At 34.7% G+C, this 14,055-nt stretch overlaps 1 protein-coding gene across 2 annotated transcripts in view; it reads left to right on the top strand.

Moving 5' to 3' along the window:
- Positions 1-14,055, top strand: part of USP53 (ubiquitin specific peptidase 53) — a 50,243-nt gene that overhangs the window by 14,233 nt on the left and 21,955 nt on the right. The window contains exons 3-8 of one of the 2 annotated variants that reach the window (XM_042935611.1): positions 824-958; positions 2,301-2,414; positions 2,571-2,653; positions 5,489-5,594; positions 6,575-6,721; positions 7,511-7,660. In XM_042935611.1, coding sequence (XP_042791545.1) covers positions 824-958; positions 2,301-2,414; positions 2,571-2,653; positions 5,489-5,594; positions 6,575-6,721; positions 7,511-7,660 — 735 coding nt within the window. The remainder of the gene's footprint in view (positions 1-823; positions 959-2,300; positions 2,415-2,570; positions 2,654-5,488; positions 5,595-6,574; positions 6,722-7,510; positions 7,661-14,055) is intronic. The other variant, XM_042935612.1, reaches the window with a different exon arrangement.

The following is a 14,055-nucleotide window of genomic DNA, read 5'->3' as shown; positions in this document are numbered from 1 at the left end:
CCTTGAGCTAATTATTTAAGAACTTAATATGACCAATTCTTACTTGGTGGGGTTGTCACTGAAAACCTTTTTCCCCCCACTTTCTCTCACCTAAAGTGATTGTCATAAAATTGGAACTTATTAAATAGTTTTTCTTCCTTAAATTCAATAAGGAAAATGGAAAACCAGATTAATACCTAAATCATGTTTTTGTGAGTGTTTCCACCGTTTTTTAGGCTTAGGTTAGAAATAATGCTCCAAGTGAGGAAAACTGATAATTTGAAAATTAAAACATTTTTCAAAAAATTAAAAGTCATCATCTTTTGTCTGACTTCATACAAATTGTACAGTGTCAGTTTTTAAAGACAATTTTAATTGGTGGGAAGTTGTCATCCCATTGAACTTACCTAATTTTTGTTTCTTTTTAAACCAGCATTTGTCATTTTCTGAGGTTTATTTATTTTTGATTAACATAATTTTAATTCCTATAGCATACTTTTAGATTTATAGCAACTTAGAACTTTTCCTTAAACAACTTGGATCAGAATTAGCTGGGAACAGTTTAAAAATTGCCCTGACTTCTGACTTCAGCATACTCAATCAGAATCTCTGAGGATGGGAACTGAGAACTCATTTAATTCTGTGCACACTGACACTTAATTTAGAGACTGGGGCAACCATTTCTATACATTGTTGATAGAAATAAATTTTGTATGGAATTTTAGAGCAAAAGACTATGTCCATTTCTAGGTATAGTGTGAGTTTCACTCTGTTATAGTGAAATTACTGAAGTGTTTCTTTAGTTTTTGGCTTTAAGCTTACTGATGTACTTGTTGATCCCCAGACAATATTTGCACAGTTTCAACATAGTCGAGAAAAAGCACTTCCTTCGGATAATATAAGACACGCTCTAGCAGAAAGCTTCAAAGATGAGCAGCGATTTCAGCTGGGCCTTATGGATGATGCTGCAGAGTGCTTTGTAAGTATTTTTGATAATCCCTAAATCAGGATACTAGCTTGTTTTCCTTAAGTGATGTGAATTTTGAGAGGAATGAAACATAAATTTATAACAATAGAAAGGAATCCATACTGCTTAGTGCATCCTTGTCTTACCCGCCCTTCAAAACTCTGTGTGTTTCATGACTTTTGGTTTTGATTTGACATTTATATGTTATTATCATTTTTTTAATGAGTATCTTTACTATTTTCTCAGACAGGTGGAAAGCTCTTTGACTAATGCACTGCTTAACACACTTTCCATGTTGATTAAAGTGTGTCCGAAACAGCATACACAGTCCTAAAATATACTTTTCATAATTCTCATGTTCATAATAGATCCATTATTTAAAATATAAATATATTTTGTACAATACCAAATTTTATAGTTTATTTTCACTTAAGTGAAATGTCCTAGTACATGGTTTGATAATTCATAGAATATCTAGAAATTTAGGCTTAAATAATTGAATGGTTTTAAATTTCCTGGGGCAGAGGAGGCAGATGTTTAGCTAATTAAAAGAATCCATTGGAGGTGTCTGGATGGCTCAGTCGGTTTAACATCCGACTTCAGCTCAGGTCATGATCTCGCGATTTGTGGGTTCGAGCCCCAAGTCAGACTCTGTGCTGACAGCTCAGAGCCAGGAGCCTGCTTCAGATTCTTTGTCTCCCTTTCTCTCTGCCCCTCCCCTGCTCGTGCTTTGTCTCCCTCTGTCTCTCAATATTAACATTAGATAAAAATAAAGAATCTATTTGATAGGCTTTTGCTAAAAAGGATTGTTAAAGAAATAAATATTCCTTATTAATCTGTATTATAAATTTGAAATTTAATATGAAATTTGTTTGCAGAGCAGATTTCTTGCATTAGGATGTTAGTGTAGGTATTGCAAGCCTTTGTCATTGCTATTTGAATGTGAGTTATACAGACTATTAAAATATCCCAAGTAGGATTTTTAAAAGATCAACTGTTTTTTTCAATGTGAGAATGCTGCAAATATGGGAAACTTATGTTTTCTATTAAATTCTACATGTCAGCCACCATGAATTGATTTTTTAAAGGGTATTAAAGATATTTATTAAATTAATGTTTCTTTTATTTAATTTTTTTAAAAAAGCTAATACTACAAAAGGTGAATAACTGAACGGTATTTGAAGGGTTGATTAAAGAGGAAAGCTGAAAAGCTGACAATATATATGGTGCTGTTAAATTTAACACTTTGGAAAATCCTAAAAAGATTTTTAAATTTATAAAGTTAAAAATAGTTGTATTATGAAGTATCTTCTGTAAGATTCACAAGTCATTTGTCTTTTAATTTTTAAATTAGGAAAATATATTGGAGAGGATTCATTTTCATATAGTGCCAAGCAGAGATGCAGACATGTGTACCTCTAAATCTTGTATCACTCACCAGAAGTTTGCCATGACTCTGTATGAACAGGTGAGATGGCTTAACCACCTTATTAGATATTGTATTTGTTATATTTATTTCATTCATTTGTACTTTGGTATAATATATAACATAAATAAATATATGTAATATATGTATTACATTTATGTTTTATGATTGATAAATTAAACATGTTTTTACCTGTAGTGTGTGTGTCGTAGCTGTGGAGCATCATCAGATCCTCTACCTTTTACAGAATTTGTGCGGTACATTTCTACAACAGCCCTATGGTAAGAACCTTACCAGAGACGTTAATAATACATTTAAGCACATTGAGCATTTATTTTATAAAACCATAACATATGTGAATATCTACTCTCTGTCTTAAACTTAAAAAATATGCTGCCATCAGAAGTACTAAGTGACGTCTGTCTCAGTTGGATGTTTCTGTTTTAGCCTAAAATGTATACTTAATGAAATGTACCAAATATTAGTGAAAATTTGTATCTATTTATATTTATACCAAGTTTTTGGAATTGTGAAGCAGAGTTTAAAATGACAAGCTCAATGGTAAATGGAGCTGCACATTATTTCTTCATTTTTGCTAAGGTGCTATCTTTGTAGTGACCCATCAGCTCCATATCCCATCATGGTGATGGAAACTAGGGTAAGCAGAAAGGGGGTTGGGGGGATGGTGACATTAATTCTTCATTAGATTTATTGAGTTTAAGGCCTCAACATTAACCTGAAATAAAAATTTGCCTATGCTTGGCTGTCCCCTCCCTCCCTGTGCATGAAACATTACTAATTAGGGATCCATATGATCCCTAGACTTTACATAAGAATTGTTTGAACATTTTCTAACAGGTATTTGAGAATATAAATATTTGATATATGGTAAACATTGAATAAATGTTTATAGGTATTTTAATACAAAAAAATAAAGCATGTATCAATAATTATTAATCAGAATAAATCAGTTCAACAGTTAGTTACTAAATGCTATTGGGGCGCCTGGGTGGCTCAGTCGGTTGAGAATACAACTTTGGCTCAGATCATGATCTCCCACTTCGTGAGTTCGAGCCCTGTGTCGGGCTCTGTGCTGACAGCTCAGAGCCTGAAGCCTACTTCAGATTCTGTGTCTCCCTCCCTCTCTGCCCCTCCCCTACTCACACTCTCTCTCTCTCAAAAATAAATAAACATTAAAAAAAATTTTTAAGGGGCACCTGGGTGGCTCAGTTGGTTAAGCGTCCAACTTCAGCTCAGGTCATGATCTCACAGTCTGTGAGTTCGAGCCCCGCATCAGGCTCTGTGCTGACAGCTCGGAGCCTGGAGCCTGTTTCAAATTCTGTGGCTCCCTCTCTCTCTGACCCTCCCCTGTTCATGCTCTCTCTCTGTCTCAAAAATAAATAAACGTTAAAAAAAAAATTTTTTTTTAAATGCTATCAATATTTTAATCATTGTACAAAGTGAATATCAGGTGCTTATCTGTTTCATTATAATATTAAACTACCTGGCTTTTTTTGATATAACACAATATTACTTAAAGACTATTGAATAATATCAATTTGGTTATTTGAGTGTGTTTAGTATCTTTCTTAGTATATAAAGTTGGGGATATTGGTTTAAGGAAACATTCCCTAAACTTCAGTCAATTATAGGTTCATTTTTTTCACTTTGTATGAAAAGTAGGATGGTGTCTGAACAAGGATAGGCCACAAATTAAAAACTATAAAACTTTAAGTCTATTTTGAAACTCTTATATAATGACAATGCTCTGAGGCAGTATCTTATGTAACAGAGTTAGAGCTCCATCAGTCTCTCTGTAGAGGTCTACACCACAAATTGCAAGAAACCAGACTTTAAATGGTAATTATGGTTGACCCTTCGGTAACACAGGTTTGAACTGCACAGGTCCACTTAGATGGAGATTTTTCAATAAATGTACGTGCGGTACTGTAAATGTATTACATCTTCCTTATGATTTTCTTAATAACATTTACTTTTTTCTAGCCTTTTTGTAAGAATACAGTATATACTACATATAACATAAAATATGTGTTAATCAACTGTTACTGGTAAGGCTTCCGGCCAACAGTAGGCTATTAGTAGTTAAGTTGGGGGCAGGTCAGAAGTTAGTATGCGGAGTTTGGACTGCATGAAGGTTAGCGCCCCTTATCTCCATGTTATTTAAGGTTTAACTGTAGTCACTTTCTTTTCATTGGTAATAAGAATTGAATACCAGTTACTGAATTCCAGGCTTAACAAAAATTGTCATTTTAAATGTTAACAAAAACACTATTTTAAATGTACAATTTGAATGAGCTTGTCAGATTTAGTGCATTTTAATACATTTATGAAGTACTTTAGAAGAATGGGTGCTCTTAGTTGTTACTGAATATTGTACATTATTTAAATCATGAAACTGTAAAGTATGTCCAACTCTAGGACAGTTCACATTACTAAGCAGAACCAGAACATCTAGAATGGAAACTAGTAAGGATATTTAAGGTTACATTGCATTTCTTTTTGGAAATATTTAAATGGTTGTTTAAAGATACTTAATATTTTGGTATATAAAAATTAGATTCTAAGAGAGACTACACAAAAAGTGGCATAGATATCCTGCCTACGTTCTAATGAAATGGTCAGCATTCATAAGGCACAAACCTGACCTAACTAGTTTTGGTTTGGACTTCTGCATTAATCAGCAAAAGGCCCTTCTATTAGCTGAAAATGATAACTTCGTTTCTGAGAATTTGAGGCCAGAGAGGGAGCCTTTCCCACAATTTGTTGTTCTGGTTAGGTCAGAGTTTAAACTCAAGTCCCTACTTGTTAAACAATAATGTAAAAGGAACATTTGACTTAAAACTTGGAGCATCTTATTATCTTGTTCATGTAGTTCCAGACCATGGTAATAAATGTTTTTCATCATGCACCTGCCAAATTCCATAATTTTTCACTTTATGGAAATTTACTTTATGGTTAATTTTTCAGACAAAACCTGTCTTAAACAGAAAAAATGATCATACCCCTATTGAGAACTTAATTTCTTTTCATGCATAGTTTGTTAGATCTTTTTAAAGTTCATAGGACACATTTGGGACTGCTTCTTTCTTTTGTAGCAATGAAGTGGAAAGAATGATGGAAAGGCATGAACGTTTTAAGCCTGAAATGTTTGCAGAGTTGCTACAAGCAGCAAATACAACTGATGACTATAGGAAATGTCCTGTAAGTATAATTTGGAGAAAGCTAGTATGCTTATATGTTTGCAAACTTGAAAATAAACATTCAGAAATTACCATGTAAATAGTAATTCTACATGGAATTAATTTTAAGAGTTAATTTTTCAGGGGCACCTAGGTGGCTCAGTTGGTTAAGCGCCTGACTCTTGATTTTGGCTCAGGTCATTATCTCATTGTTGTGGGATCAAGCCACACATTGGGCTCTGTGCTGATGGAGTGGAGCCTGATGGGGACTCTCTCTCCCTTCACTCTCCATGAAAATAAATAAATAAACGTTTTTTAAAATGTTATTTTTTCAGTGTTATTTTAGGCAACTCTTTATACCATGTGAGCTATTTATTTAAGCACTATTAAAAACTCTTTGTGAAGGATTTAGTGTATGCTGATTAATTTTTTTAAGTACTGACATCTGTCATTTGACTAAAGAGAAAGTTAGTTTCTTTTTTTCCCTGCGCCTGGGTGGCTCAGTTAAGTGTCCGACTTCGGCTCAGGTCATGATCTCGCAGTTTGTGGGTTTGAGCCCCGCGTCAGGCTCTGTGCTGACAACTCAGAGCCTGGAGCCTGCTTCGGATTCTGTGTCTCGCTCTCTCTGCCCCTCCCACTGTTCATGCTCTGTCTCTGTCTCTCTCTCTCAAAGATAAACATTAAAAAAAAAAATTAAACATTACAAGTGGCATCATTCTTTTTTCTAATGTAATATTACTTCAAGTGTTTTAGGGCTCATTTTTTTAGATTGATTTCTTGCTTTAAAATTACAAAGATACCAAAGTACTTTGATTTAAAATAAACTTCCTGTTTAATCAATAATTAAGACAACTAGTTTGATAAAAGTCCATTTTAGTATGCTGGAAAAATAGATTTCTGATGTATGTAAAGATTGTTAATGTATAGTACAAACTGTCAGGCATCACCTATGGTATATATGTTTCAGTAATTTCAAAATTTGCCTTTTGTGTTTTTCTTTAGAGTAACTGTGGCCAAAAAATAAAAATTCGCCGTGTTTTAATGAATTGCCCAGAAATTGTTACAATTGGTTTAGTCTGGGATTCTGAGCATTCTGACTTGACTGAAGATGTTGTTCGGAATCTAGCAACACATCTTTATCTTCCTGGGGTATCTCAACTGTTTTCATTCACTTCCTTTTTGTTTTTAAATTCTTTTAAAACATACTCATATATTATAATATACTTTGTTTTTCAGAATTAAATTATCTTTCTAAAGGAAAGATGTAGTGCTGATAAAGTTCATCAAATCAGGCTAAGTGGAATGCCTTTCTTGCGTAGACTAGGAACGGCTTTTAGTTATAAACAATCTTGTGTTCTAATTCGATATCACTCTAGAATGGTGATATTGATGATAAATATGTGTGTGTGTAGGGTAATGACCAATATAAATATTAACCTAGAAAGGTTTAAGATACAAAATTCATCTATAGCACTGATCTCTTAATATGCATATTAACATCTTAATATATTTTGAATTGGTTTATATCACCATTAATCTTTTAGATAATTATCTTTTATAAATATGTTAATGTTTGTTCAAATATGTGATTCAGTAAAAAAATTATTAGGAATTGTGTAATTTATCCCCCATTTCCAGTTTATGTATATAAAGTGTCAGTTCTGTGTTATTGGAGACAATGTGTTACTGAACTAAATTGTAGTGATTTTATTGGACTAATAATATTAATAGTTATATAGTTAATAGTAATTAATAGTTAATAGTAATTCTGTTCAGTACAATGTCAGTGTACCTTCTGTACTAATATAATAGTGGATTGGGGAAGCTTATATAAGAAGTATTTTTCATAGATAGTCTAATATATGACTCACCAAATTATTATTCCTCATTTTTAAAAAGATACAGTATTAAATTACATGTTATTATTTTTTTAAACAGCTTTTTTATAGGGTTACTGATGAAAATGCCAAAAATAGTGAACTTCACCTCGTTGGTATGATCTGCTACACCAGCCGACATTATTGTGCCTTTGCTTTTCATACCAAGAGTTCCAAGTGGGTATTTTTTGATGATGCAACCGTGAAAGAGGTAAGTGATATTTTCACTAACTGGGATAATTGTTGTGATTTTTACTTTTTAGGAATAAATGAAGATAATGATATATACAATGTATATCACATAATATAATTATGTGAAGTAATGATTGTATGTAAACACTTATTACAAAATTATTATTATAGGGGCGCCTGGGTGGCGCAGTCGGTTAAGCGTCCGACTTCAGCCAGGTCACGATCTCACGGTCCGTGAGTTCGAGCCCCGCGTCAGGCTCTGGGCTGATGGCTCAGAGCCTGGAGCCTGTTTCCGATTCTGTGTCTCCCTCTCTCTCTGTCCCTCCCCCGTTCATGCTCTGTCTCTCTCTGTCCCAAAAATAAATAAACGTTGAAAAAAAAAATTTAAAAAAAAATTATTATTATATAAAATAATAAATGACCTTTATAATAGCATTGTTAAGTTCATACTTTTGTTAATTTTTGAAACCTGGTTTATTTTAAAGCCACCTTTTAAACCAGTCTATTTCCAGAATAATAAAAACGTGACTAATAAATGTTAGAATGCAAATACACAACTGTCAGTGATCCATATGTATTCCCTTTTGTCTGATGCATAGTTGCTCTGTGTATTTCTTTGTGAATGATTCACAATTGCTTTGTATAATTAGTGATGAAAATTTGCTTGTTTTTTTAATTATTAGGACTCCCTTTTCAAACTTCGTGGTATTCAGAATTAGATATGCCTACTATTATCTTTGGTGAATTATTTATTCAAACATTATAATATCTACCAAACTAGTGAATAATAGTTTATAATAAGAAGTGTGTATCAGAATCACCCTTGGAGCTTTTGAAAAAACGCACATGCCTGGATTCTTAAATTCTTGATTTAGTAGTATAGAGGCAGGTATCTTAATTTTTTACAAGTTCTACAGGAGATTCAGATTTTGCCACATTTGAAAACTTGATCTTGTGCATACTGTTTCTAGGCTTATGGGCTTTGAGAATCCTATTATTATGCAGTAAATGGACTTAAATATGTAAGTTATTTCATTGTTATAGCAAATGGTGTACAGTTCCATTTGCTTTCATTTTAATATATAACAAAGGGCCATTTATCAGCATTATGAATTACTAAGTTAATAGAAGCTCATATATTTAGTATGTAGTGACTTTCTGTCTCTTTCTGTGAACAATGAACTGCTATGGAAATTGCCCCTCTAGGGGCACCTGGGTGGCTCAGTTGGTTAAGCATCTGACTTGGGTTCAGGTCATGCTCTCACAGTTTGCGGTTTAAGCCCCCACGTTGGGCTCTGCACTGAGAACTCAGAATCTGGAGCCCACTTCAGATTCTGTGTCTCCTTCTCTCTCTCTGTCTCTCTCTCTCTCTCTCTCTGTCCCTCCCCCACTTGTGCATGTGCTCACTCACGCTCTCTCTCTCAAAAATAAATAAATAAGCTGGAAAAAAAGTGGAAATAGACCCTCCAATATTAAAAATTAGAAAACCAAATAGATGAGACAACTTTTTAAGAAATTAAGTAGTAGGCAGTTGAACAGAAAAAAGGAAAACAAACAAGACGAGCCCTACAATTATTCCTGCTTACTGCCTATAGATTGTTTTTAGGTTGCAATTCAGGGAGGGGGACTCAAACAAAGCCTAGTAGTATCACAGAGTTGAGGAAACCAAAATTGGAATTCAGAGAGGCGAAGATGGCTAAAATTGCTGGACAGATTACCAGAAAAAAACACTGCACAGAGGGAAAGTGCTAGAGACTGTTAAAGGGGTCCCCTTTAATCTTTACCTGAATAGTGATCTGACATGTGTGGGGCAGATCTGCACAAGATGGGGGGGGGGGGGGAGAATTACTGGAAAACAGAAAGTCAGACAATTTTAAAAATTCATATATGGCTAGGACCAGTTTGCCTCTACACCAGTAAGAGTAAAAAGATATTGTAATGCGGGGAGCATCAAGTAGAATCCTTAGAATAGTACCACCTGAATTATACCTAGACTGAATACTGCTCTGCACCTGACATAAAAAGCTTAAAATGAAGCCTTCAAAGGACAAAGATGATCCCACATAACTTAACAAATGCCAGAATGAAGTCCCAGCACTTTTTAAAGGAACACAACAAAATTCACTCAAAAATATAAATTTCAATTAAATTTCAATATGCTGTTTCAAGATAGCATTCAATAAAAAGTTACCAACTATGCAGAGAAGAAGAAAAATGCGACCCATACCCTGAAGGAATATTAATAAAAACAGACCTGTTCCACCACTCCCGTTTCTTCTGATCACATGGTAAGGGGTGAGAAAGCAAGGTAGGGAAATGGAGCACACCTTCTCTTCTGTCAGGAACTTCATCAGCTTCACTATTCCTACCCTCAAAAAAGAGGGTTCTGAATAATAACCAGGTGATCTCCAAGGTCAGAAAGACTCAAAGTGACAGAGATGGAAATAATCAGGCAAGAGTGTGATGATTGCTGTGTCAGTATAGAGACATTGATTAGATACAGTCGATAAACATGGACCATAAAAATAAGCAATAAATTGGATTTCATCAAAACCTTTACTCTTCAGTAAGATACTGTTAGAATAAAAAGGCAAGACAGACTGGGACAAAATATTTGTCAAGCATATATTTAATAAAGATTATATCCAGAATATATAAAGTCTCTTAAAACTCAATAATTAAAAGATAAATCAATAGATTTATAAGATAGATTTAAAAGATAAACTCAATAATTAAGAGATAATAGGGGAAGATGGTGGAGTAGGAGGACCCTAAGCTCACCTTGTCCCATGGATATAACTAGATAATACTCACATCAGTATAAATAACCAGAAAACTACCCAAAGACTGGCAGAACAAACTCCACAGCCAAAGATAGAGAGGAGGCCACATTGAATAGGGGAGGAAGGGCAGAGACATGGAGGTGAGGAGAAGGGAGAGAAACAAACTATCCCCATAACATTTGGCTTTGAAAACGAAAAGGCCAAATTTCACGAGTTCTTACAACCAGTAGGACTTAATACTAGCAAACTGAATCCAACAATATGTTAAAAATCATCCACGTGATCAAGTGGGATTTATTCCTGGGTTGCCAGGGTGGTTTAATAGTCTCAAATCAATCAACCTGATACACCACATTAATAAAAGAAAGGATAAGAACCTTCATGATCATTTCAATAGATGCAGAAAAAACATTCGACAAAGTACAATATACATTTATGATAAAAGCCCTCAACAAAGTAGATTTAGAGGGAACAAACCTCAACATAATAAAGGCCATATATGAAAAACCCACAATTAACATCATACTCAATGGGAAAAAAAACAGAGGTTTTCCTCTATGGTCAGCAGCAAGACAGGGATGTCCACTCTCACCATTACTATTTAACATAGTACTGGAAGTCCTAGCCACAGTAATAAGACACCAAGAAGAAAACGTCCAAATCAGCAATGAAGAAGTAGAACTTTCACTATTTGCAGATGACGTGATACTCTACATAGAAAACCCAAAGACTCCACCAAAAAATTGCCAGACACACAAATTCAGTAAAGTTGCAGGATACAAAATCAATGTACAGAAATCTGTTGCATTTCTGTACACCAATAATGAAGCAACAGAAAGAGAAATCAGGGAATCAATCCTATTTACAATTGTACCAAAAACCATGAGATACCTATGAATAAACCTGACCAAAGAGGCGAAAGACCTGAAATTGAAGGTGACACAAAGAAATGGAAAAACATCCTACGCTCATGGATTGGAAGAACAAATACTGTTAAATGTCTAGACTGCCCAAAGCAGTCTAAACATTTAATGCAATCCCTATCAAAAAACCGACAGCATTTTTCACAGAGCTAGGACAAACAATCCTAAAATTTATGTGGAACCACAAAAGACCCTGAATAGCCAACGCAACGTTGAAAAAGAAGCAAAGCTGAAGGCATCGTAATTCTAGAGTTCAAATTATATTACCAAGCTGCAGTGGTCAAAACAATATGGTACTGGCACAAAAGTAGACAAGTAGGTCAATGGAGCAGAATAGAAAACTCCAAAAGGAGTCCACAACTATGTGAGTAATTAATCTTCGACAAAGCAATAAAGAATATGCAATGGGAAATAGTCTCTTCAACAAATGGTGTTTGGAAATTGGAACAACAACATGCAGAAGAATCAAACTGGACTACTTTTTTATACTATACACAAAAATAAAATGGATTAAATGTGAGGCTTGAAAACATAAAAATCACACAGGAGAACACCTGAAACTAATATTACACTGTATGTTAGCTAACTGGAATTTAAACACTTAAAAAAATTAATTACATAAACTAAAGCACACACACATACACAAAATATGCTCACAATATACATGTGACTTGCCTAGTCTTTTACTTGTGATACTAATTCAGAAACAGAAGGACAGAAAAAGAAAAAATAAGCACTCTCAGACAAAGCTTTGACGTGTAAAATTTAGCTTGAAGACTTCAGCATCCCTTTTCTTCACTTTTTCCCCAACCATGATGTGTGCCTGTTCCTGAGAGCTCTTCTCCCCTATGACTCCAAAACTCTTGAGGCTTTGCTCCAGAAAGAATTTAACGGGTTTACTTGCAGGATTGGTTTTGTTTGTTTTTTGTTTTGTTTTTTGGCTCTATCAAAATATTTTTAGCAGCAAGGTCAAATAAAAGGAAAATTTGTGGTCTGGGGAGCCCTACAGAGAGCTCCTGAGGGTCACACAGTATTGTAGTTACTCACCTTATTTACCTTTAAAGAAAATCATGAGAAAAGTAAATCTGACCAAGGTGTCTTAATGTCAGCAGAGGAAGTGTATAGCACTGTACAAGGACTGAGGAGGAGGACTGAAGAGCTCATTTAGCTGTGAGTGACTCTGCAACCCACAGTGACTCCTGGGTCTTTGAGTGTATCCATTGCGTAGTGCCCTGATGGCTCATGGGAATGCATTAGGGGCAATCTGGAAGGCTAGAGTGATAAGGTGAGAAGAGGGCTCACAGTATCTTTCTTGCCCCACAGTTAGGAGAATCCTCTCAGGGGCCTTCCTTCTCTCCTGTGACATGATGTGCATTCTGTTTTACCTCATCAGCTCCTGAACCTTTCTAATACATCAGGACCTGAGTAGCCAGAGAATGTAGTGGAAGGCAAAGAGACACTGACTGTAGAAAGAGAACAGGAGTGGAAGGATGAGAAGGATGAGAGACCGGAGAGCCTTCCAGGTCTGAGTTTGTAAAACAGTGTCTTTTTGGAGTTTGGGATGAACGAGAATTTGGGGTCCCAGCCATAGGTATGAAGAAGGAAAGAGAGCAAAATGAAAAAAGGAATTGCAAGATTTTTGTGTGCATGAATTATTGGCTATAATTGCTTTTTGGGATAACCAAAATAAAGGTTTAATTTACTTTCCTATTTAAAAAATCCTGGAACTAAAAAAATCCATGGACTTGGTTCTAGAAGAGCCTGAGAGTGGAGAGTCATAGGAAGTTATGTCCTTGCCCTTAAAAAAAAAGTGGTATTCAGTAAATTATTAGGTACAAAGAAAATAGACCTTCAGTTCACAATGAGGTTTGATTACTTACCTGTTTGAATAGCAAAAATTGAAAAGACTGACCATACCAAGAGTTGGTGATGATGTGATCTCTCACAGAAGAATGATGGAAATGGAAAATGAACACTTTAGAAAACAGCTTATCAGTTTCTTATAAACTTAAACATGTAGTTACCATACAAACTAGTAATTCCACTCCTTTGAAAACATGTCCGCACAAAACTTGTACTTTAATGTTTATAGTAGTTTTGTTCATAATAACCAAAACTGGAAACAACTCACATGTCCATCCATAGGTGAGTGGATAAACAAATTGTGGTATAAGCATTCAATGGAATATAATGCTCAACAGTAAAAAGTAATGAACTATTTATTGATAGATTCAACAATGTGAAATCTGAAAAGCTGTATGTTAGAGAATGAGACATAAACAACTATGAGTCTTCTTATGTAAAATTCATGAAAAGGAAAAACAGTGACAGAAAGTAAATCATCAGTTGCCAGTCACTGCAAAGAGGGTACAGGGAAGTTTTCTTTCTGGGGGGGGGGAGATACATGATTGTATGTATACATTTGTCAGAATTCATTGGCTTATATACTGTAACTGGGTAGTTTTGTTTCATGTAAAGTATACTCAATAAAGCCAATGAAAAATTTTTGGTATTACTTTGCTCATATTAGTTAGTACTTTGATATAGCAGTTTATTAACCAGTTCCACCTTGAGTCCATGTGTAGCAACGTTTTGACACTCTTACGTTCCATCCACATAGTTTAACTGGTCAAAATTTGAAGGAAGAATTGGGTATATAGTTACCTGTGAGCTTTATGTTTGTTTGGTTTTCAAACAAGTTCCTAGTT

This window comes from Panthera leo, chromosome B1 (assembly GCF_018350215.1).
Source record: "Panthera leo isolate Ple1 chromosome B1, P.leo_Ple1_pat1.1, whole genome shotgun sequence".
Taxonomy (NCBI): Eukaryota; Metazoa; Chordata; class Mammalia; order Carnivora; family Felidae; genus Panthera; species Panthera leo.
Note: the sequence above shows the minus strand (reverse complement) of the source record. Positions and strands in the feature narration are given on the sequence as shown.